This window comes from Typopeltis vanoorti, chromosome 12, assembly GCF_054136105.1.
Source record: "Typopeltis vanoorti isolate ZY-2024b chromosome 12, IOZ_Tvanoo_1.0, whole genome shotgun sequence".
NCBI classification, from domain to species: Eukaryota; Metazoa; Arthropoda; class Arachnida; order Uropygi; family Thelyphonidae; genus Typopeltis; species Typopeltis vanoorti.
The window spans coordinates 92,707,931-92,733,548 of NC_143560.1; the positions used below are offsets into that span (position 1 = coordinate 92,707,931).

Consider the following 25,618-nt stretch of genomic DNA (forward strand, 5'->3'; position numbering starts at 1 on the left):
AATTGAAAAGCAGTGGTCCAAGAACAGAGCCCTGTGGCACTCCACTCGTCACAAGACGTCTTTTAGACTCCACTCCTGAATAAACCACTCTTTGATATCTCTCCTTCAACCACCCTCCTATCCATCTCACCAACCCTATATCTATACCCATCTGCTCCAGTTTACTGATTAGGGTTCCATGTGGTATCCTATCAAAGGCCTTGGCAAGGTCCAGTAGTATCACTGTAAACCCATTACCCCTATCCAGTTCAGCCGTCACTGAGGCATGATCTACCCTTCACAAAACCATGTTGTCCCCCATACAATATCCCATTTTCATCTATCCAATCCTGTATTCTTTTCTTGACTAATTTCTCTAAGACCTTGACAATGATTCCTGATATGCTAATTGGTCGGTAATTTACAACAGCAGTCTTGGAACCACCTTTATGCAGTGGAACTATTTTCCCCTCTTTCCATCTGCTCGGGACTAACCCAGACCCGAGACTCAAATTAAACAAAATGGTCAAGGGTACTGACAATTCTTTAGCTGCTTCTCGTACAACACGAGCTGGTATACCATCCAATCCCACAGATGTATTGACATTGAGGTTATGCAATAGACTACTCACCTCCACTTCATTAACCACAATTCCCGTATAATCTACTGGTTTATTCGTTTCTGCAATGTCACCACCTGGATGATATACTCTTGCAAAGTGCTCACTCAGTAACTCAACTATCTCAACTGATTCAGTTACCTCCCTACCATCGGCATTCTTTAAAATCAATCTGCCATGTACATTTTTCCTTTTACTTGCTACATATCTAAAAAACTGTTTAGGATTCTCTTTAGCCTGCATGGCCAATGTTCTTTCGTAATCCTTTTTTGCTTTTCTTACCACACTCGTCACCCTTCTGGCCTGCGCTTTATACCGTTCATGTGCCTGCCGGTCACCCTTCTCCTTAAATTCCCTCCATAGTTGTTTCTTTTATTGCAGCTCAAGCATAATGGTGTTATTCATCCATTTAACCCCTACTTGATTTATTATTCGGACTCTAGGTATACAGTCAGCCATTGCTTCATACAAGCACTTCTTAACTACCTCCCATGCACTATCAACTTCTAGTCCTTGCAGTTGTACATGCCAATGCACTGAACCAATCAAACTCCTAAGCTTGTCATACTTTCCAGCCCGATAATTCCACATGTACCCTGTCTTAATTGAAAATTCTACACCTTTAGCCACCTCCCAAGTTAAGACCCTATGATTACTCTCACCGATTGGTGGCAATGTGGTCATATTTGTTACAGCCAAATCCTCAGATGTAATTACTAGGTCAAGCACTCTCTGACCCCTAGTATTTTCCATTACATGCTGTCGCAGATAGTTATCCCTTAATAACCGCATAAAATCCAGTTCCTTCCTTCCGTGTGTCCTCTCTTCACTCCAATCAATGCGACCATAGTTGAAATCTCCTATAATAATCACCCTCCTTCCACCCATTTCTTCTATTTGCTTGTGCATACTGTCACCACCATCTTTTCCATCACCTGGTCTATAGCATCACCCAATTGTATATTTAGTTCTGCTAGCCACAATCTCACACCAAATGGCCTCAAATGTGCTCTTTTCTCTATCCTGCAATTCAACTTCTATTCTCCTTGGCTGGAGCTCATCAGCTATCATCAACAATACTCCTCCCCCCATTTTATTCTCTCTGTCATTCCTGAACACACTATACCCATCACATTCAATCCCACTAGTTATATCATCTACAGTCAGCCATGTTTCACTAATACCTATAACCTGTGGTCTGGAAGTGCCAACCATGGCCAAAAACTCTTCCTTCTTGTTCCTAATACTCCTAGTATTAGTGTACATGAATTTATGATCCCCATTAGCCCCAACCCTACCTTGATGCCTTATATTAACTATCCCACTCAGATTTGTTGTCCTTATTTGCTCTGGCATATTATATTCATTCTTACATTCAACTGCCTCCATAAGGACTGTATATCTACTCCCCCCCTTAACAAATCTAGTTTCCCTGAATTTGCACATCCACTACATTCAGCAACACTTTCTCAAGTCTTCTTATACCGTATAACCATTTAAATGCAAGCCATCCATCTTATATAGATCCTTTCGCCCATCAAACTCACTCCACACATCCACAAATTCCACACCACTCGTCATACATAACCCACTCATAAAGTCATTCGCAATTATGGCCCTCCTTTTAAACATTTCACTGTCATACCATGGCAAAAGACTAATCATTCCAACTCTCTCACTCTTTTCTTTTGCTACCTCAAACAATTCATTCAGGTCTTCTATCATTTCCATTTTATCTCCTTTCAAATCATTTGTACCTGCCACAACAATCATTTCTTTCATCCTTTCCTTTTGCTCTCTAATAGACTCAGTTACATCCTTTATGGTCGCACCAGGTTGGTACGATTTTGTCAAATCCTCTACTAACACACCTCGTACTAACGAGTCTCCATACAGCACTCTATCCTTCATTTTGTTCATGTTCACATTCATACGTCTATTTTTCCTGTCATACCTTTTATTATTGGTTGGTTCATTCAGTCTTCTTTTGTTCATACACTCTAGCTGTTGTTTTGCTCTTGCTATCGCACTATTCAATAACGCGATCTCACTCAATGCATCTATCTCATCTTTTTTATTCTCTGAGAAACCATTTATACTATCATTCACACTTTCTACATTCACACTCTCACAATTTTCATGTACAACCTTGCCGTTTCTTGTCATATCCCTATTTCCTTCATTCTGAAGGTTGACAAAATATCACACTCACGATCCGAAATACACTTCAATTCCTCATTCTCCCTACATTTTCTACACACATTCAATCCTTTATTATCATCTAACCACACTCTGACCGCACTCCGCAAAGCGTACATTTCACAGCTAGTACACTGACTCATTTCTTTTATACTACCGTTCTTTGATAAGGATGGCGAACCTTCATTACTGGCCGCCATTTTCCTTCGCACAGGTGCCATACTTATTTGCAACGTGTTTTGTCAAATTATACGTTATAACACACCAAAAACAGACGCACTAAAATACGCAAGGCAAACAAAACAAAACTACACAATATTAAGTAATTTGTATCGATAACTGAAAATGATACTTATCTTATCTGGAACTTGCACGAACACTACACATTACGAATTCATCTAGCGGCGACTTCCCAACATAGATTATGTTATAAAACACTTTAGTACACTAACCACGCTAATAAAGCTCCAATAATATACCAAAATTACACACTTAAGTCCATTACATTGAATCCAAAACAGCAATAAATCAACAAAAATCACAAATCTCTCAGGAGCTCTCCGATAGCACGTCCGTTCACCAGCTAGCCTCGACACCATATCATTATGCGTAGCAGAACAATAGCAGTCAAGACATCTTTATTGGGCGAGCTAAATTTGCATGAATTTAGCTCGCCCAGCATAAAATTTGTGAGTTGTACTCATCATGAAAGTTGAAAGATATGTGGAAGGAGAGATGAGTGAGTGTATGATAAATGTTTTGAGAGTGAATACAGAGAGCACAAATTAAGTGATAGTAGAGTAGAGAGTTATTGATAGTAGACTATAAAATGTAAATATCAGTAATAATACTGAAAGTGTGGTGGCAGAAGTTCAGGAGAACATAAAAGACCTGCATAAAGAAATAGTGTGCTTGCATGTAGTCCTTCACAGACAGTGTGAGATTGAAAGGCTGCAGAAACAGCAAGAGATTAGTTGATCTATGAACAGAAAAATGTAAGAGGTCTGAAGCCAAAAAGAAAAATTTAAGAATAAATGAGAGAAAGTGTGTAAGCAGATAATTTTTTATGGTGATTCTATGATAAGGGGAGTACTTCAGGAAAGTAGTTGTGCAGTACTTCAGGAAAGAAAGAGAGTACTTTACTCTCTTTAGGACTGCTACATAATCTAGCCTTGTTGCCAGATTAGTGATTAGATAAGTGCTACATGCCAGCTTGGTTGGCCAAGTGATTAGTGTATCCACTCTTCAGCCAAAAGGCTGCAGGGTTCGAATCCCACCGTGGGCACGGTGTTTGTTGTGATTGTCTGTGAAAGTGGTAGTGGTGGGCAGTAGATGGCATTGGTGTAGTTGCAGTTCATTGTAGCTGGTGGATTGAGTGAGTTTCGGAGACAGAGAGTTGTAGAGTAGATGTCCTTCCTTGATGAGTCTTTGGACTCACTTGAGGTGTCATGTAATAATAATAATAATAACCCTCTTTCCCTGGTGTGTGAATTAATAATATTAGGAATGCTGTTAGAATGCAGAAAGGGAAGATGAAAGAATTGATTGTTTTGGCTCAAACCAATGATTTGAGAGGTGAGAAATATTGTATGAAGGAGGATGTGAAAGAGTTATTGGAAGAAGCGAAAAAGAAGAGTGAAAAGGTGCAGTTTGTGAGTCTGATGCCAAACTATGATAGAGGTGAATTGAGAAGGAGGGCGATGATAGCTAATGAATCAATATGAAGGTTGTGCAGAAGGAATGATGTAGAATTTGTGGGCCTATGGCCTGAGTTTGATAGACAGAAAGATTTGCAAAATACTTTAAGAGGGAAGAGTTTCATTTGTTAGTGCAACCTTGCCAAAAGTTATAGGCATTAGTGAGACTTGGCTAACAGCAGATGATGTAGTTCTGGGGATAGAATGTGATTGATTTAGATTAATTTAGTATTTTCAGGGAGGATAGAGTAGACAGGATTCATTTCATCTGCTATCATCAGATAGCAAATGAAATACAGCCAACAAGAATTGGAGTCAGTCAGGCAAATGGCAGTTCTTTTGAATCAACATGGTGTGAGAGTGAGGTGAATAGGACAAAATAGAAATTGGCTGCCGCTATAGGCTGGGAGTTGTGTATGCCAGGGATGATGTGGAAGACATGCATCAACAGATTAGCACAATTAGTGCAGGTCAAGTAATTATTATGGGGGACTTTGGAAACATAGATTGGGACAAGGAAAGATCATGTGGCAGGAAGGAATTTATGCACTTACTCGAAGTAGAATGTGATAGAAGTGACTCAGGGTTGGATCTTAATAGGATCAGAAGATCTGTCCATAACTACATTGCTTCCGATTGCAGAAAGTGATCATGTGGCCTTGACTTGGGAGGTAGCAAATCGGTGGAAATTCCAGTTATGAAGTGGTATGTGTGAAACTACAAGGCATGTTAGTATGATACACTTGGGAGACAGCATGGGGGATATCTGGAGGAAGCAATATCACACTATGTACCCAAGGTCAGGAGGGTAAATCAGATAGGAGTTAGATGGATGAGTAAGATCATTAAGGACAAGCTGAAAAAAAAAAAAGTGACAGCTAACTCATGGACAATACAAGGATCAGGCAAGAAAGGTGACCAGCATAGTAAGGAAAGCAAAATCAGATTATGAGAAGTTAGCCAAGCAGGTGAAAGGAAAAAGAGGGTTTTTTTTTTTTTTTTTTTTTTTTTTTTTTTTTTTTTTTTTGTGTGGCAAGAAAGAGGAAGAATGATGACGGAAAGATAACTTTAATGAGTGCAAATAGTAGAGAGATAACAGAGGCAGATGAAATTGTAGAGCTACTGAGTGACCATTTTAACAAAGGCTGCCAGCAAAGGTTGGTCGATTGGTAGAGCCTCTGCTACTAATGGCTCGCAAAGAAGTTAAGCAAGTTTGAGCACGGTTAGTAGTTGAAAGGGATTCAATCGTTCAATGCTGTTGGCACACTCTCTCTCGATGAGTTTTTGGACTCCCTGGAGGTGTCACATAATAATAATAATAATAATAATAATATATCATCCAAGTGAACATATTGTTATGGCATCAGTAATGGGGATTGATGTGAGAACAGAGGTTGATGATTTGAGGGTACTAAGGATATTGCAGAATCTGAATGCAAATACAACAGCAGGATTGGATATAATATCAGCTCTTGTATTAATAGAATGTGTAGGGTAACTGGCAATACCTTTGACTTGGCTGTTTAATTTAAGACTCAACTCTGGCAGAATCCCAAGAGAATGTGAATATATAACTAAGAAAGGTCACTTGAGCAAAGTCATGCTTTCTCACATAAAGTTTTTATTTTTTTTTTTTTTTTTTTATGTTGGACCTATACACAAGAGGTTGGTTGATCAACCTATTGTACTTTAGTACTGTATATGGGTAGTGGGGTGGGAAAGGAGGAACTTGTTTACATTTGATTTAAAAGATAGTATATTGTATTCCTTCAGGAAACACATAAGGGAGGGAGACTGTTCCACAATACAGCAGTAGCAAGGATGAAGGAGGAGAAAAAGAAACTTGTTCTGTGGGTTTCAAGATGTGCTGTGAAGGGATGTTGAGCACTTACTGCATGTGTTCCAACAAGCTTAATACTAAGTGGGGGAATTATTGATGCTATTTCAGATGAACATTTCCCATTTTAATATTTATAGAATACACATATTGCAGAAACCAAACGTCTGTGCAAAAGTGGAAGGAGTGAGTTGGTAAGAGATGGGTCATTAATAAGTCTAATTGCTCTCTGTTGTATTGAGTCAAGCATTTGGAGAGAGCTTTTAGGTGCCCCACTCCAAATGTGAGCGCACTTCATTTAATAGCTGGGCAGATTTGTGATTTGTATAAGGTAAGAGCTGTTCAGAGGTGAAGTAATGTCTTGGGCAAAAGAGAAATCCTAGTTTTTTTAGAAGCTGAGGACGCAATAGTTGTGATGTGTTTATGCCAGGAGAGGCTTGATGTGAGAGTAATTCCAAAAAGAGAAATCTGATCTTGCCTGGAAATTTAGGTGTTGTCAATAGTAATACTGTGCGAAAATGGTTATTTTTTATGAGAAATAAGAGAGATCTGGGTTTTATTAATATTGAAATTGACGGAGTTATCTGAACCCCATTGGAGGATTGGAGATCAGAATTGAGAGCAGTGGAGGTTGATGTTCTGTAGGTTGAGATGAGTTGCATAGAGTAAGTTTATTAAATGAAAGGAAGGAGTGCAATCTGCTGTCATCTGCAAAGCTGTGTATTAGGGTGGAGGTCAAATGAAATAGGTCATTGATATATAGAAGGAAGAGGGTTGATGGGAGAACAGAACCTTGTGGAACCCCGGCATTAGTCAAATGGTGAGAGGATAAGGAACCATCCGCCCTCACACATAGTGTGAGGGCGGATGCATCCAGACATAAAACTAGCATCCAACTGCAGAAGTCCTGAGACAGACCAAACAATGGTAGTTTGCTTAGTAAGTCCCAGACTTGGTCAAAAGCTTTGGAGATATCACGTGCAACCGCTTGAGAGTTACCAAATTTCTCCATGTCATTTGTCTAGAGATGGATGACATACGTGAATAGATCTCCTGTTGATTGGCAGTGACAGAATCCATACTGGTTGTCATTTATTAGGTGGGTGCCTTCAAGGTAGTGTAGAGTTGGGAATTGATAATTTTTTCCATTACTTTAGACAGGACTGAGGTGAGCAAGATAGGGCGGTAGTTGGACGGCAGTGACTTGTCACCTTTCTTGGGAATGGTTTGAATATAGGCCAATTTCCAGACAATACCAGTGGAGTAAGAGAGCATATACAGGTGACATAGGATAGGAGTCAGTTCTGGTGCATAAACTATCAGGATGATCGGAGGAATGCCATCAGGGCCTGGAGACTTTTTTGTGTCTAATTTGGACAGTATTTATCTGATCTATTTCTGGCAAAAGGATATAGGGGCACATTGTATTTTGGGCATCTGGAATGGTTGGAGACATTTACCATTGTCAGTTATGCATGCATTAGAAGCAAAGTGTGAAGCCAGGAAATTGGCTTTTTCTGTGGGTGATGGTGCAATAGAGCCATTTGGGTATGAAAGGGGTGGGAATAGTGTTTGGCAGAAGTTATGACCAAGTGCTTTGGTGAGAGACCAAAAGGCTCAGATGTTGTTTGCTCTTTTGAACCCTGTTTTGGAAGCATTGATAGTTTCTTCCATCTACAGTAGTATCTCGGTAATCTGAACTAATCAAAATTGTGGGTGCTAATCGCTTTTCGCTAATCGTTCGGATCAGTGAATTTTTGCCCAAGAGACAACAATAACTAGCGTTTAAGACAAAAATTATCAGATTCTAGTGGTACATCAATTTAATTCTGGAAATAAATGAAGTAACTCATAGAAAAAAAAACCTACTGTACTGTAATGTAAAACTTAAAAAGTAATATAAGTTTATTTTAGTAAAAAATTTATTTTGTATATATCTTTATTGTTGAGGATTTTGATTTAATAGAATTGCATAGTTCAATATATAACTTAATTTGCGTAAAAAATATCACTTTCTTGTACACAACACACAAAACAAAGTTTCACAAAATAACACACAAAAGTTTTTTTTTTAATTTCTCTGTAAAAAAAAAAAAAAGTCACTGATTTTCTTTCGCTTCTTGGAAGCTGAACTTTTTTCGAATGCTTCTCTTCTTAGAGCTGCATTAGCAATTAAACTTTGTGGAATGGCATATCATTCTGATTAGCCCATTCTGTACACATATTAAAACTGTCAACTGCCTCTTCATGTTTTACTTTTTTTTCTTTGAATTCTTTATAGTCATCAACATCTGCTAATTCATTCTGTAGCGTCATATTTATAATTTAAGCATCTGATTTGATTTCTAATTGACTTTTGGTTCTACCTGTAATCATTTCCGTAACATCTGTTTGTGAAATTTCAACATTTGAATTTATATTTTTAACCAAATTATGCATGTTTTGAATTTCTACTTTTTTGTGTATCACCGTAGTTATCTTCGTAAATTCTAGATGGTCACAGTTTTCTCCATGATACTCGAATTGCTTCAGGTTTGAGGATTCCCAAGCAACATCAATTGAGAATGCTACATCCTTCAAATTTATATTTTTTATTGATGTGGTAACGTCATAATTTTAGGAAATTACATTTAAAAGCAGATCTTTACGATCTTTTAATTTAATGGATTGTATTATGTTCTGATCCATTGGTTGCAACAATAGAGTACGGTTTGGAGGCAAAATAATAGTACACAAAATAATAATATATAATAAATATAATAAAAATAATAAATAAAACTTTTTTTTCCTTTTAAACCGTAGTTCGGATTACTGGAGTGTTCGGACTAAAGAGGTTCGGATTAGCGAGATACCACTGTTCTGAGCTTGAGTATAAGCACTAAAGCAGGATGGAGTTCTTGATGTGAGCCAGTTATTGTATGCTTGATTTTTCATTTGTACAGCCTTTGCACATCTTTTGGAGAACCAGGGTTTAGTTAGGGTACAGCAGTTCAGAGTAGTGTGGGGAATGTATGTTTCCATGCTAGTGAGGATTACTCTGGTGATACGTTCAGTGCACATGTTTGGGTTGCAAGGCCAGAAGCAATAGTCCAACCATAGGAATGAGGAATAGAAGTCATGGAGGCTGTCCCACATAGCATTGTTATAATGGCAAACTACTCTTGTATGGGAGTGGCTGAGTAAGCGTTGTTGCATGGGGAGGAGATGAGTCCTAGATTGTGGTGTCAGAATTACCTAGGGAGGGAGTACTACATTCACTGTATATTTGGAAGGGTCTTTGTTGAGGAAGAAATCTAGGGTGTTTGGAGGTGGGCATGTGAACAGGTTGTGTAAGGTCGTTGGTGATGGCAAATGTTTCAGCATTCCTGCCTGCAAGATCTGTGCAAATGGAGGAGAAAAGTCAGTTGGTGTTGTGGACATTAAAATCTCCTAAGAGGATGCTTTCGCTGTTGGGAAAGTGGAACTGGAGAAAATTGATTTTTAAGGAGAGGAAATTAAAGAGCTCAGAGTGGTTGGGATTGGGGGTATTAGTGGAGCAATAAAGACAGCAAATGAATTTGACTGAGTGGGAAAGGGATATTGGTGCTCTCTGGCAAGGTATGTCAGAGCAAATGTATGCACAGAACCGCCATTGGATCGAAAGGAATTAAAGAGTATATAGTTTGGAGATGAATAGTGCTGGGGTGGGGTGAGATTTGAGTTTCTGCCAAAAAGAGTAGGCGGGGTTTGGTAGACTGAAGATGGTAATGGACACTATTAAGTTTGGAGTTGAGGCCATGGATGTTGGTGAAGTGGATATGCAAGGTTCTGTGAGCCATATATTTGACTGCAAGGGTCTTGCATGTTTTCTATGCAGTGCCTGCATACTGGTTCTCCATGGTGGCTACTAGTGGCATCACATGATTTTTGCACTTATTTAGCTTGTTTGTACTCTATGATCCAATTTGTTTTCTCCATTTGGGCATTTTTCTTCTAGTTGTTTTTGAAGATGATGACTTTGTTCTCTCTGGGCAAATGTTAAGTCAGGTCGAGCATGTATGCACAATTGGGGGCATGTATCCTCGAACTTGTTGTTGATCGCTGTTATTACTTTAGATGTGCTTGTCACAATTCACTTTTGCGAGGCATGGAAAGGTCGTTCTGTCCTTTCTTTTATTATATTTTATTTTATTATTTTATAATAAAATAAAATAATAAAATATGATGTTTTGTTTTTGGCCTTGATCTAGTTGTTTACCATTGATGTGATATGGTCACAGAGTTGATTTGTGCGCAAGGGTGAACTTGCATTGCAGCACTGATTGTCAATTAGTTGAAGCTTAGTTTCCAGCGCTCGTATTTTGGAGGAGTATCGAGTTTAAGTTTTCGACTTGTTTGCCTAAGTTCAGGAGTTTAACAGAAGAAGGGCTGGTTGAGGTCAATAAATAGCTTGTGTGCTGATTCATCTATATTTGCAAAGGAAGCATGTAGCCAGTGGAAACAGAACTCACACAATATGCTTTTTTTTTTTTATTGGTGACATCAATTTTACAGCTGCAGCAATTTGTGGGCTTCTTGGCAACTGATGGCGCTTCACTGGCGAGACATGAGGTGCTCCTCTGTCATTGGCTTTTGTTGCCACCATCTTCGCTTCACACACTGTAGGCATAGCAATACACATAACTGATTACACATAACACATAACTTCTGCACAATCTGTAAGTACTTATAGTACTTGTAGATTGTGCAGAAGTAATCAGCTCCTTAGTACACACTGTTAAGATTTTTGTTGAATGATTAATTTGAATGAAAAACACTTGCAATAATGATAAAATTGGACAGCACAAGAGTAGCTTATTCACAGGTGCTGCCTGGCATCTGTGAGAACTACCAGACTGGCATCTGGTAGTATTACTACCTGGTCCTCAATTCTTGCCTAACTGACTTCTCCAAAATTTTCATTATTACACCAACAGTTCTAACTGTTGAGGTTGCTTCTGATTAATTCCAGCACACAACAATAATGCTAAAAGGGAGTCAGTCTTATCTCTCTCTACTCAATGTTTTGGGACTCTGCCATGTTAAAACATGCAGGCAAACATATCAAAAGCTCAACTACACCTTCCTTAATGTATGTACTAGTACCTCATCCAGTCTCACTGCTGCATTTATGTAAAGATTTTACAGTATTATCTTTGTACCTATATACAGTCTTCCATATACTTGCCATATAACAAATTGCCTACCTAAAATTTCCTTAGTCTATACAGATGATTTGATTTTACTTTTTCTACAGCAGTTGTTATTGTTCTAGTTTGTGTTCTGTACTGCTTATGCAGTTGGTTTGCCTTTTGTCTTTTTCTGTGCAGATCTTGCTTAGGTGCAGCACGACTTTGTGAAGGGTTGATCATGTCTTAGTAATCTACTAACTTTTTATAATAAAGTGACAGCTGAGTTCGATAAAGGGAATGGCTACACAATATACTGCTAGATTTTGCAAAGGTTAGCAGTATATTTAAAAGGGTAGCTGATGCACAGATACCAAATGTCAGAGTAGAATCCAGGAGAAGGCAGGTGATTATGGGGGTGTACTGCAGGACTCTGTGCTTGGACTGTTTAATTTGTACATAAATGATATAGGAAATAATTTGAAAGGAGATATTCAGTTGTTTGCTGATGATCCAAAATTTGGTAGGGTAATAGTTAATCAAGGGAATGTAGAGAGCTTGCGGAATGATTTAAATAGGCTGACAGTATGGGCAGAGCATAATGGATGTCAATGTAATGTGGAAAAGTCTAAAGTTATGCATTTTGGGATGCAAAGATTACAATCTGTGTACCAATTGATGGAACTGTGCTTCAGAAAATCGATGAAGCCAGGGATTTGGGGATGGTAGTAATAGATAGAGGGTTGAAGTTTAGAGGGCATAATTCTAAAGTAGCCAGGATGGCTCACAGGATTACTTGGTTAATTGAAGTGACACACAAAGAATTAAAGAGTTATCGTTATTTTTTATAAAGCCTTGATTTGACTACATCGATTACTATGCTCAGGTTGGGTCACCTGGGTTTCTTGAGGATGTGGTGGAGAGGATTCAGAGGCGAGCGGTCTGTAGAATGCTTCTTATGAGGAAAGATTGAGGGTTTATGGAATGCAAAAGTTGGTTGATAGGTGAATAAAAATGTTCAGCACCTGGGTAGACAGGCAGAGCAAGAGATCATCCCTGAAAGTTGGGTAAGAGTGGATAACAAGGGCATGCTAGATTTTTCATTTGGAAAGTGGTGAATGAATGGAATGGGTTGCCTGAGTCAGTGGTGAGTGCTTTTTCTGTTAATGGTTTCTAGGAGAGGTATAAGAGATATTGTTGATTGTTTGGATCTCCCACAATGAGTCTTAGGACTCCGTGGGGATACAATAGTAATACTGCTACTACTACTACTACTTCTACTAATAATAATAATATAACTGAAACCTTGAATACTAATAATTTATACTAGTATTCAAAAAAAGTAATAACAGGAAATTCATTAAAAATATGATATATCAGCATTGTAATATAAACAGAAAAGGTATTAGGGGAAATGTTCTGCTTGCCGATGATCCAATGATTCTTTGATTCAATATAAAATGAGAAGCAGTCATCGTATCAATGATTTATAATAATTACAAAGTCTGGTTAACATAATTTTATTGAAAATTATTTTACTATGCATCATCATCATCATTATTATTATTAAGAGAGACCTCCTGGGAGTCAGAGACTCATCGAGGGAGGCCGCATATTATACACACCAGCTATCATACTTATTCTTGAATTCATTCACACTGCTTGCACTCACAACATCCAATGGCAATCCATTCCAATCACGCACCACCCTCTGAGAGAAAAATCTAGCCCTCACATCCTTCTTGGCGGCCTTCATTCTCAGCTTCCAAGGTTGTCCTCTTGTCCTTTCCCCACCTTCCATAAATTGAAAAATTCCATCAATTGAAATCCTGTATGACCCTTTCAGAAGTTTGTAAGTCTCAATCATATCACCCCTCTTTCTCCTGTTTGCTTGTGTCTGCAGTCTACAAATTCTCAATCTGTCTTCATAATCAGTATTCCACAATCCTGATATCATTTTTAACACTCTCCTTTGTACTCTCTCCAATATATCAGAATCACAACAGAAACCAGGAGACCAGACCTCGTGCACAACAATAGTCCAAGTGAGGTCTTATCAAGGCCTTGTAAAGAGGCAAAATAACATCCTTATCTTTACATGTGAATGTTCATTTCAGTATTGCAATTATCTTTTGAGTTGTATTTGCAATCTTTGCCACATGGCCTCTAAACTTCAACTTCCTATCTATTAACACTCCAAGATCCCTAGCCTCATCAGTTTCTTCTAGCCTAATCCCACCAATATAATACGACATTGGTTAATAGTGGGAAGGGGACCAATCGTTCGATGCTGTTGGCAGACTCTCCCTCGATGAGTCTTTGGACTCCCTGGAGGTGTCAAATAATAATAATAATAATGCTGAAGTGAATGACTTTACATTTACTGACATTGAACTGACACCCATTTTCCCATGCCCACAATTCCAGCCTATTCAAATCATTCTGCAAAGACTGCATATCACAGCATTCCTGATTACCTACCTATCTTTGCATCATCAGCAAATAACTGTATGTCGCTTGTCAGATCCTTCACAATATCATTAATGTACAGATTGAATATCATTATTATTATATTAGCAAACCTCCATTGAACCATGCTAGAAGATAAGTGATGATAATGTCATTTCTATTTCCTGTTATAAACATTTATTCAGTTATAACTGTAGAGACAATTATGATTGTAAATTAAAGATGCCAAGAAATTATATTCTTGGTTTAATCCTTTATCCAAGTGTAAGCAAACAAAGTTTGCGCCTGAAGTAATTTCAGGATTGGGCAACTCGTATATAGAAGCTAATGACTTTACATCACTTGCCTTAGTCCCACACCTGCAGTATCTCCTGCGCCTTCTGCAGCCTGTCCTGACTCTCGCCTCTCCAGCCTCCTCCTTCCATTAAGTCAGTCTCTCCCTCCTTGCAACACCCCTTCCAGTGTGCACATGCAGACATGTATAATGCTATGCATATGTACAGGGGGGGGTCCTTGAGTTACGTCGGAGATCCATTCCTACAGACCGATGTAAGGCGATTTTCGATGCATGTCAGAATTACCATAGCCTAAGTTACTTACCTAACCTAAAACACCCTAAAGTCATACGTATATATATCAAGAAACAGAACTAGGCCATAGGAAAATGAAAGGGAGAACATAATTACTGTATAGTACAGAAAAATAACAAAAATAGAACTGTAATAAAAAACAAACATAAAAATGAGAACAATCCCCAAAATGACAAATGAAACTGTACATTCTGTACAGGTGATTTAAAAAAAAAAAAAAATGAAAACAATTCTTTACCTTTTATCCTGTGGTTGGCTTGCACACTGGATGGGGCGTTGCAAGGAGGGAGAGACTGCCTTAACAGAAGGAGGAGGAGGCTGGAGAGCCAGGACAGACTGCAGAAGGTGTAGGAGATACTGCAGGTGCAACTGAAGAAGATGGAGAGGCTGGAAGAGAAACTGAAGAGACAATTGAGGTACCAGCATCTGCTGCAGGTCTCTCTACCTTCATGAAAAAACGTTCCAGGCTAGTCTGGAATGATACCATCCTCTTCTCCTCGTATATCTCCCTATAACACTGCAGGCAATCTATAACCCCTCAGACCTTTGTGTACCTAGCAGTGTTGGGAATCCTCAGCCTCAAACTTGGCCAGCCTATCCTCAATGAGGGCAAAACCTTCTGCCAAGCCCTTGGTGGTGAATCTCCTGGGTGTAGGGGTTGGAACCATTGTTTCCTCCTCCTCAATCAGCTGCTTCTATAACTGAATGAGGTCTTCTGCTGACAACTCCTCCCCATGAGATGCCAGAAGCTCTGTGACATCTTCGGCCTCCACTTCCAAATTCATCTGCTTCCCCAGGGCAACAACCTTCTCTGTGACAGCCTCAACTGTCTTCTCATAGCCATGGAAATCATTCACAAACTGGGAACATAGTTTTTTCCACACATCCCAAGCATGCTCAATGTTTTGTATGGCATTATAAATGCTATACGATTTCCAAAAGTCTTTGAGGGTTAAGTTCCTGTCTTTTTCAGCTGCCCTGAAAGCCATAGCAAATGTCCTGCAGAGGTAGTAGACCTTAAAGGAAGCAATAACACCCTGGTCCATAGGCTGCAAAAGGGCTGTGGTGTTTGGTGGAAGGTAAACCTCCTTAACATTAGGGTGAAAGTCATCCAAGTGGGCAGGGTGACCAGGGGCATTGTCTAGCACTAATAATGCCTTAAAGGGCAGACCCTTGGCTGTACAGTACCTCTGAACTTCTGGCACAAAATGGTTGGTAAACCAGTCCTCGAAGATTTGAAGTGTCACCCATGCTTTCTTATTGGACCTCCAGATGATAGGCAGTTGATCGTTTAGTGCCCTTGGATTTTCAGCCTGATAGACCAACAAGGGCTTCAGTTTTAAGTCGCCAGCAACATTAGCCCCAAGAAGCAAAGTCAGTCTCTCCTTACCAGCTTTATGGCCTGGTGCTGCCTTCTCCTCATTGGCAATATAGGTACGATTAGGCATACGTTTCCAAAATAGGCCTGTCTCGTCCCCATTAAACACTTGTTGAGCACTGTAGCTCCTCCTCCCTTATTATCTCAGTCAACCCCTCAGGAAACTCACCAGCTGCTTTATCATCACCACTAGCAGCTTCACCTTTCACCTTAAGGTTATGTAAATTGTCCCGAGCATTAAAATGCATAAACCAATTTTTACTAGTTAAACTCTTCACCTGCACTCGTTTCCCCACTTTCACTTTTCAATGCCTCAAACAATCTTTTTGCCTTTTCTTGAATTAACATGAGGCTAATTGGGATATGCCGTTGATGCTGGTCTTCCAGACAAAGAACAAGAAGCCTTTCCATCTCAGTCATGAGCCTGCTACGTTTTTTCGTAATCACAGTCGATTTCATGGGCGTCAATCCTTTCACTTGTTCAAGGATGCGAACTTTATCCTTGATAATAGTCCCGACTGTGGTACGACTTAAGTTCAATGTGCGGCCGATGTTTGTTGACGTTTCTCCCTTTTTTGCCCTTTTAATAATGTCTAATTTCACTTCTAATGTAATGGCTTTCCTTTTATTTGACACACTGCCATCGGAAGAGTCTGCCTTACGTTTGGGAGCCATATCGAAGGGCAAAAAGTCACAAAAAAGCACAAACACAAAAGTGAGAGAGCAGATGTAAACAAAGCACGTGGTACCTAAAGAGTGTATGCTGGGATCCAAGCGATGCTACCTCTCCCAAACAAACGCTGCGTAATGGCATATTCTTCTGCCATGCTCACAAACAAGTTCACTTGCGACGTTTGAATTTTATGTTGCGCTGCTTCAAGTCAAAATTTATTTTTTAAATTATTTATGGGATTACCACTGTAAAGTCGAGACGACGTAGGTTGAGGACCCCCCCTATATACATATATATATTTGTTTAAAATAAATGTTGTTAGACCATGCCTCTCTGTGTCATTTATTGTGTAGCTTACATGTTCTTATTGTTAAATTTTTGATTTGTCACTTATGCTTGTTTAATTTGAATTTCATATCAAAGTCCTTGGGTAAAATTTTATAGAAATAAAATTCTCACATAAGTTAACCCATTGTTAATATTGTTTAATTTAGATTGGAGTAACTTACTTGAGACATTTATTTCTATAAAATTTTTCCCAAGTAACAAAGGCATCTTCAGTATGAAATTCAAATTAAACAAGCAAAAAGTGACAAAATAAATGAAATTAAATAACTTAAATCAAAAATCCAGCTTGCCATTCAGCCTCTGCTACAGCCTGCATCATTTTTTTTTTTTTAAGATTGTAGGTTGTAGTAGAGACTGAGTGCAAAGCTGGATTTTTGATTTAAGCCATTTAATTTAATTTCAGTGCTGAATTTATATTTTAGATGGTTTTCAGCACACTTATTGGAGAACCATATATTTGGATAGTGGTGGGGAGATTTTAGGACTGAATAACTTCCTGCTAGCAAGAGTTTTTTTCAGTTATTTGAAGCGAGAGAGCAAGTGTTTGGATCAAGAAAATGGAAGCAGTAATCATATCATAGGAAAGTGGTTTAGAAATCCTGCAGCTCATCCCATTTGATGTTGCTGTTGTGTCAAAGGACATGTGGCTGAGATTAGCTGGGAGAAGGTCAACCTTTAGAAAAGGAAATGTTGACAAAGCTATGTCAAGAGAAGAGTTAACACCAATAGTGTATTTGGAGGAAGATATGATTAAGGAAAAGTGAAGGGTTTTAGAAGAATGGGAGTTTATCAGGTATTTTGGTAGGTAGATGAATAGTTTATGTTAAATCATTACTGACAGCAAATAATTTGGCATCCCTTCTGGCTTTATCTGTCCTCTTGGACAGATCAAGTTGTATCTTACTGTTTGGAAATTATTATTATTATTATTATTATTATTATTATTTCGGGCAACTCCAAGGAGTCGACAGACTCATCGAGGGAGGCCCTAACATCATGTCAAGAACAACTATTCGACATTCACACAGTATCTATCATACCTCGCCTTGAACTCATTCACGGTCATAGCACCTACAACAGACTCTGGCAGCTTATTCCACTCATTCACCACTCTCCAAGTAAAAAACCTAGCTCTAACACTCCTGCTAACCACATTCTTGCAAAGCTTCCATGTATGGCCCCTAGTCCTCCCACCACCAGTCCTATTCTCAAAAATATCTTCTGGATTAATCTTATAGAAACCCCCTTCAGTAATTTAATGTCTCAATCATATGACCCCTTTTCTGCCTATCAACCAATTTTTGCAACTCAAAATTCTTCAACCTGTTCTCATAATGTTCATTCCACAGACCTGCTATCATCTTGGTCGCTCGTCTCTGGATCCTCTCCACCTCCTCCCCATCAAGAAGAAACCCTGGCACCCATATCTGGGCACAGTAGTCTAGATGGGGTCTTATCAACGCTAGATACAGAGGAACAATAACTTGTTTGTCTCTGCTTGTTAAAGTATTTTTCAGTAACCAAGTTATTTGATGAGCTGATTTAGCCACTTTTGCGATGTGCCCCCTAAACTTCAACTCCCTATCCACCAACACTCCCAAATCCCTGGCCTCATCAATCTCCTGGAGTACAGTTCCACCAATCTGATATACTGCTGCTAATCTTTTCACCCCCAAAATGCATAACCTTACATTTGTCACATTAAATTGACCATTTTCCTTAGCCCAGTCCTCCAAACTATCCAAATCATCTTGCAAAATTTTGACATCCTGTGCACTCACAATTGCTCTACCCAACTTTGCATCATCAGCAAACAAGTGAACACTTCCTCTCAGATCCTTTCCTATATCATTAATGAACAAATTAAAAAGTAGTGGTCCAAGAACAGAACCCTGCAGCACACTACTAGTCACAAGCCGTCTTTTGGACTCAACTCCTGAATAAACCACTCTCTGGTATCTCTCCATCAATCACCTTCCTATCCATCTCACCAACCCTATAACTATCCCCATCTGCTCCAGTTTACTGATTAGAGTTCCATGTGGTATCCTGCCAAAGGCTTTGGCAAGGTCCAGTAGAATCACTGTAAACCCATTACTCTTATCCAGTTCAGCCGTCACTGTGTTATAAAACATGAGCAAGTTACTGAGGCATGATCTACCCTTCGCAAAACCATGTTGTCCTCCATACAGTATCCCATTTTCATCTATCCAATCCTGTATTCTTCTCTTGACTAATTTCTCCAAGACCTTGACAATGATTACTGATATGCTAATTGGTTGGTAATTTACAACAGCAGTCTTGGAACCTCCTTTATGCAGTGGAACTATTTTCCCCTCTTTCCATCCCCCTCGGGACTAACCCAGACCCGAGACTCAAATTAAACAAAATGGTCAAGGGTAATGACAATTGTTTATCCGCTTCATGTACAACACGAGCTGGTATACCATCCAATCCCACAGATGTATTAACATTGAGGTTTTGCAATAGACTACTCACCTCCACTTCATTCACCACAATTCCTATATAATCTATTGGTTCATTCATTTCTGCAATGTCACCACCTGGATGATATATTCTTGCAAAGTGCTCGCTCAGTAATTCAACTATGTCAACTGATTCGGTTACCTCCCTACCATCGGCATTCTTTAAAATCATTCTGCCATATACATTTTTTCATTTACTTGCAACATATCGAAAAAATTGTTTGGGATTCTCTTTAGCCTGCATTGCCAATGTTCTTTCATAATCCTTTTTTGCTTTTCTTACCACTCGTTACCCTTCTGGCCTGCGCTTTATACTATTCATGTGCCTTCCGGACACCTTTCTCCTTAAATTCCTTCCATAGTTCTTTTTTTTTTGCAGCTCAAGCATAATGGTGTTATTCATCCATTTAACCCCTACTTGATTTATTATTCAAACTCTAGGTATACAGTCAGCCATTGCTTAATGCAAACACTTCTTAACCGCCTCCCATGCACTATCAACTTCTAGCCCTTGCAGTTGTACATGCATTGGCACTGAACCAATCAAATTCCTAAGCTTGTCATACTTACCAGCCCGATAATTCCACATGTACCCTGTCTTAATTGTAAATTCCACACCTTTAGCCACCTCCCAAGTCAAGACCCTATGATCACTCTCACCAATTGGTGGCAATGTGGTCATATTCGTTACCAAATTCTCAGATGCAATTAGTAAGTCAAGCACTCTCTGACCCATAGTATTTTCCATTACATGCTCTCGCAGATAGTTATCCCTTAATAACCACATAAAATCCAGTTCCTTCCTCCCATGTGTCCTCTCCTCCTTCCAATCAATGTTACTATAGTTGAATTCTCCCATAATAATTACCTTCCTTTCACTCATTTCTTCTATTTGCTTATGCATACTGTCTACTCCATCTATTCCACCACCTGGTCTATAGCAGCACCCAACTGTATATTTTGTTCTGCTAGTTTCAATCTCACACCCAATAGCCTCAAATGTGCTCTTTTCTCTATCCTGCAGTTCCACTTGTATTCTTCTTGGCTGTAACTCATCAGCTATCATCAATAACACTCCTCCCCCCATTTTATTCTTCCTGTCACTCCTGAACACACCATACTCCTCACATTCAATCCCACTAGCTGTGTCATCTTCTGTCAGCCATGTTTAACTAATACCAATAACCTGTGGTCTGGAAGTGCCAACCAAGGCCAAAAATTCTTCGTTCTTCTTCCTAATACTTCTGGCATTAGTATACATGAATTGGAGAAGCCGATTTGTCCCATCCCTATTTTGATGCCTTATACTAACTATCCCATTCTGATTCGTGGTCTTTCCTACTCGCTTGGGCATATTACACACATTCACACCCTCAACTGTCTCCCTAAAGTCTGCATATCTACCCCTCCCTCTTTAATAACTCTAGTTTCCCTGATTCTGTACATTCACTTCCACTACATTCAACAACACCTTTTCAAGTCTCCGTGCACCAAATCGATTCAAATGTAAACCATCCATTTTATATAAATCCTTTTGCCCATCGAACTCATTCCACACAATCACAAATTCCACACCACTCATACTGCAAAATTCACGCATAAAGTCATTAGCAATTATGGCCCTCCTTCTATACTCTTCACTGTCATACCGCGGCAACAGACTCACCATCCTAACTCTCTCACTCTTCTCTTTTGCTACCTCAAGCAATTCCCTCACATCCTTTCTCATAGCCATTTTGTTTCCTTTCGAATCATTTGTACCTGCTGCTACCACTATCAATTCATTCACCCGCTGCTTTTGCATTCTAATTGACTCGCTTACATTCTTAACGTTCGCACCAGGTTGGTACGATTTTGTTAAACTCTCCTATAAAATTAGACTATAAAATCACAGAGGTCAGTATAGTCATCAGAATTAGGAGAGTGGTAAAGGCAGTAAATGACAACAACAATGTGAGGCAAAGATATTTTAGCTAATGCAGACCATTATGGGGGGGTCAAGAGTTAGTAATCTATGGTGTGGAATGTCAGATCTGACAAATGCACATGTTAGGCATAAACAGATTTGGTTTACATGTGTATATACAAGTGCTGGTACATCATTAATATTTATACTGAAGCCCTGAATATTGGCAAAGGAAGTAGCATGTGTTTGGAAGTAGCTGTTTTTAAATGGGATTTTGTTGTTTTTTAAGTTTTTGTGGTATATTTTATTTTCATAATGAATTTTGCGATATTTTTATTTTTTGTTATTTAATTTTGTGGGATATATATATTTATATATATATATATATTTTTTTTTTAATTGCACAGTTATTATCAGTGGTGAGCTATGGATATTTGAACAAAGAGCTTGCATTGTTGAGCAAAAAAAGCCATATTTCACACAAAAACTTTTATTAATACAGCTTGTGTGCAAATGTCAATCAAAAAGTATGAGGGAACAATCAACCTGTAAAGGCTATAATTTTTAAATAAATATTTCATGATCTAAACATGAAATATTTGCACACAATCGTCTGTGTTAATTTATCTTACGTAAGAAAAACATTATTTAACTATCAAAATATAATGAGAATAAAATCTTTTATAATCGCACATATGAAATAGTCTGCATTTTTCATAAACAAAATAAATTTCTTTTGTTTGCGATAGAAGTTTTTATGACAAACAATCTATAAAGAATAAATAAATATTATCTAAACACAATAATATTGAAGTACGTTATATTTCTCTTTTGTTTTTATACTTCAAGTGATAATCAACAGTACCAATCAAGGGGCATTATTTTATAGTCCTATTTATTTATATGCGATTACCGAAAGTGAATTCTTAGTTGTAAAATGATGGTAATAGTAACTATAATATTTTATTTAATAAAATCTTTGTTAGGTTACCGTATGAGTTTGTCACTTGAGTTAGGTTACCGTATGAGTTTGTCGCTTAATATATTTAAAAAAGTGATGTTTTTTTTTTTTTTTTGAAAAATAAAGTAAACAAGAAGAACAAGGGGCTTGCAAATTTGAGAAAAATTTAACAAAGGGCTTGGGTGAGCCTCTTATAGCTCACCACTGGTTATTATTATTTATCATGGTATCATTCATAGTTGGTAAAGTCAAGCATACAAAGCAGGGAACAAGCAATAGTGAAAGACTTGTGAACTGACTTCCTCATAGGCGGTTCTCAGACTCTAGTCTGACCTCTGTAGCATCCCCTGTATGATGCTATTCTCAGATTCCTTTTAGTCACAGTTAAGTTCAATAAGTAGCAACATGATATTTTGCCAGCTGGTTGGGAAGGCTTGCTGATGCATGGTGATTAGATTTGGTCCCATCTATTGTCTAGGAGCGGGCCTGCAAAACCACTTTACTGTTACCCCTCAGATGGAAAAGGCTATTATCTGTTCCATATGTGAAGAGAGGGAGGGACAGAAACCAGAGACTCTTCTCTGGAGATGAAACATGGCAATAACCACTTTATATGTCCAGTAAGTAGGACGGTTGTGTTTCATTACCTGACTTCTTTCCTTGAGGTCAGGTAATGGTCTATTTGCTGGCTAATTAAAGTTGTCAATTTCCATGAATTCCAAGAATTATTGGACAATCTGTATAAAACAGAACAAAACTAATTGTTCTGTGTCAACTTCCAGACAAAAACACCATAAAATTTGTCAGAGGTTAGAATTTTCACAGTGACATATTGCTTGATCTATTAAGAACATTGATACAGTAATTACATATAAAGAAACTAGCGACAGTCCTGAAAAATTAGAGATTCAATGAACAATGATGATTCACCATAATAAATTAATTATTGCTCATCAGCAGTAATTTTTATTGAATTATTTTAGGACACAGTAGTTGGACTTCAGGCATTGGCAGAATATGCAATCAAATCCCTTTCCCCACCTGTGAATTTGATGTGTAATGTAACATCAAGTAATGATCGCCAGTTGGCAAAGACACTTTCTTTTCATAAAGATAATGCATTAGTAATGCAAGAACTACAGGTAAGTTTCTAAACTATTTTTAGTGTGTTAAAAATGATATTGTTTATCATTGTTATTTATTAGCAGTGGAATGAAACTTTTGTTGTCAACTTATTTCTGTTACTATATTCCTTTACCTCTTTATGAGTGGATCTTAATATTGATCCAATACATGAGAATACAAATGTTGTGTATGTGTGTGTGTATGTGTGGTGCAAGTAAGGATTAAGAAAGAAGAAGTTTATTTATAAACATTTTTCTTGAAGATTTCCAAGTTGTGGTTGACTGTTAATGCTTCATGAGGAAAGCTATTCCAAAGTATGCAAGTAGATGGAATAAAAGAAGAAGAGAAGCAGGTTCAGTGTATTTGCAGTTGCACTGAAAAGGGATGCTGGGCAGCTACTGCTCTTGTTTTAACAGGCTCAGCAGAAAGTGGAGGAATGATATTTGCCAGTTTAGTGGAGCAGTGATCATGGAAGTACTTTGTAGAACTGACAATGCTGAAACATTGCATCTGTGGGATAGTGGTTGAAGTGAGTCAATGAGAGAAGGATCATATGTCAGCTGAATCACTCTCCTCTAGACAGAATTGAAAATTTTAGGGAGGTTTCAGATACACCACCCCAAATGTGGGCAACATTCTAAGAATGGGCAGATTTGGGATTTGTATGGCATTAGTAGCTAAGTGGATGAACTATAGCATCTTGAGCAGAAGCAGAGGCTTGTCTTTTTGGATGCTCAGGCAGCAGTTGGTATGCTGTGTTTATGCCCAGAGAGGGATGGAAGCAATATTCTCTCTAAGCTGTGTTCTTGTGTGTGTGTGTGTGTACATCAGTCAAAAAGGAATGCATATGAATGCACATATACACACACAATATTTTTAATTTCAGAATTTCTAATTTACAGTCAATAATTTTTCATTTCAGAAATTTAGTAATTTCTCCAATATCTCCCCTCCAATATTACTCTAACCCATTCCAACTTAATACATTTTAGTTACTTTTAGCATGTTGCATGTGGACAAACTGACATCTGCAAGTTGCAGAGGTATATTTGTTTACAGTATCTACTATCTGGAGAGTATACAGTCACATGAACTCAATAAACAGTGATGGATTTTTGTAGCTACACAGATGTAAGTGGATTAATTTAGTATTTGCCATTTCACAAGTTATAGATGAAAAAATGGCAACATTAATATGAGAATGATTATGTTAGTACACAGTTGAGGCTGAGACTAGAGATTTGTGCACAATTTTTGCTAGCCATGCACACATGAGCTGGCAAAAATTAGAGGGAACTTTGGATGGAGTTAAATATTAGTCTAGGCAGCTGCTCCTCTCTGGTGATTTGTGCATTACTGAGGGTTAACGATAGGTGAACTGCAATCTCTTTTGTAAGAGAAAAGACAAGTGTTTTAGATGGCATTTAAAGGTGATCAGATTATCCTTGTCCCATTTGAAGAATGGTATGGAGATCAGTGTTAGGCACTAGTTGAAGATAATCTTGAAGTTTGGGATGTCTGAGGACTTCATGGTTGTCAAATGAATAAGATGAATGGATGGTACTATCATTAGATTAGCAAAGCTCTAAGTAGGATTAGTGATGTTTGAGAGTAGGTCATTTATTTATAAGGAGAAATTGGGTAGGTGATAAAACAGAGTTCTGAGACACTCAGAGCTCTGTTTTATCCATGATGCACAGTGAAAGACCAGAGAGAGAAAGCTGACTACCCAGTTACAGAGAATGACAGGTAGATTAAAGGATGGTAGTTTGCTTAGCAGACCTCAATGCAACAGGATCAAAATCTCTGAAGAGTCAAATGGAACAGTGCATTGCTCTGGACCCTTCTATGGCACATAGCAGATAACGTAGGCTAAGAGATTAATTGTGAATCATCTGGGGACCCTTGAATTGTGTAATCCCTACTAGCAGTCACAGATCAATTGGTGGACCACTGGTATTGGAGAAATTGACTCTTGATCTCTCTCTCCATTATTTTGGAGAATATTGAAGTGATGGCATTTTGTCGGTATTTGATGGCATATGTCTAACTTTTTTTGAATAGACTGGATATATGATTGCTTCTACACTTTGTGATAAGGGCCAAATAAATATAGATGATTATAGAGACAATACAGGACAGTTATAGCTCTGGAGCACAATGTTTGAATATAGTTGTAGAGCTTTCATCAGTACCAGAAGAC

At 38.3% G+C, this 25,618-nt stretch overlaps 1 protein-coding gene across 1 annotated transcript in view; it reads left to right on the plus strand.

Moving 5' to 3' along the window:
- LOC150101006 (venom factor-like) overlaps positions 1–25,618 on the plus strand; it is a 697,967-nt gene that overhangs the window by 432,588 nt on the left and 239,761 nt on the right. Inside the window, exon 29 of the mRNA XM_090401101.1 lies at positions 23,274–23,432. Coding sequence (XP_090257227.1) covers positions 23,274–23,432 — 159 coding nt within the window. The remainder of the gene's footprint in view (positions 1–23,273; positions 23,433–25,618) is intronic.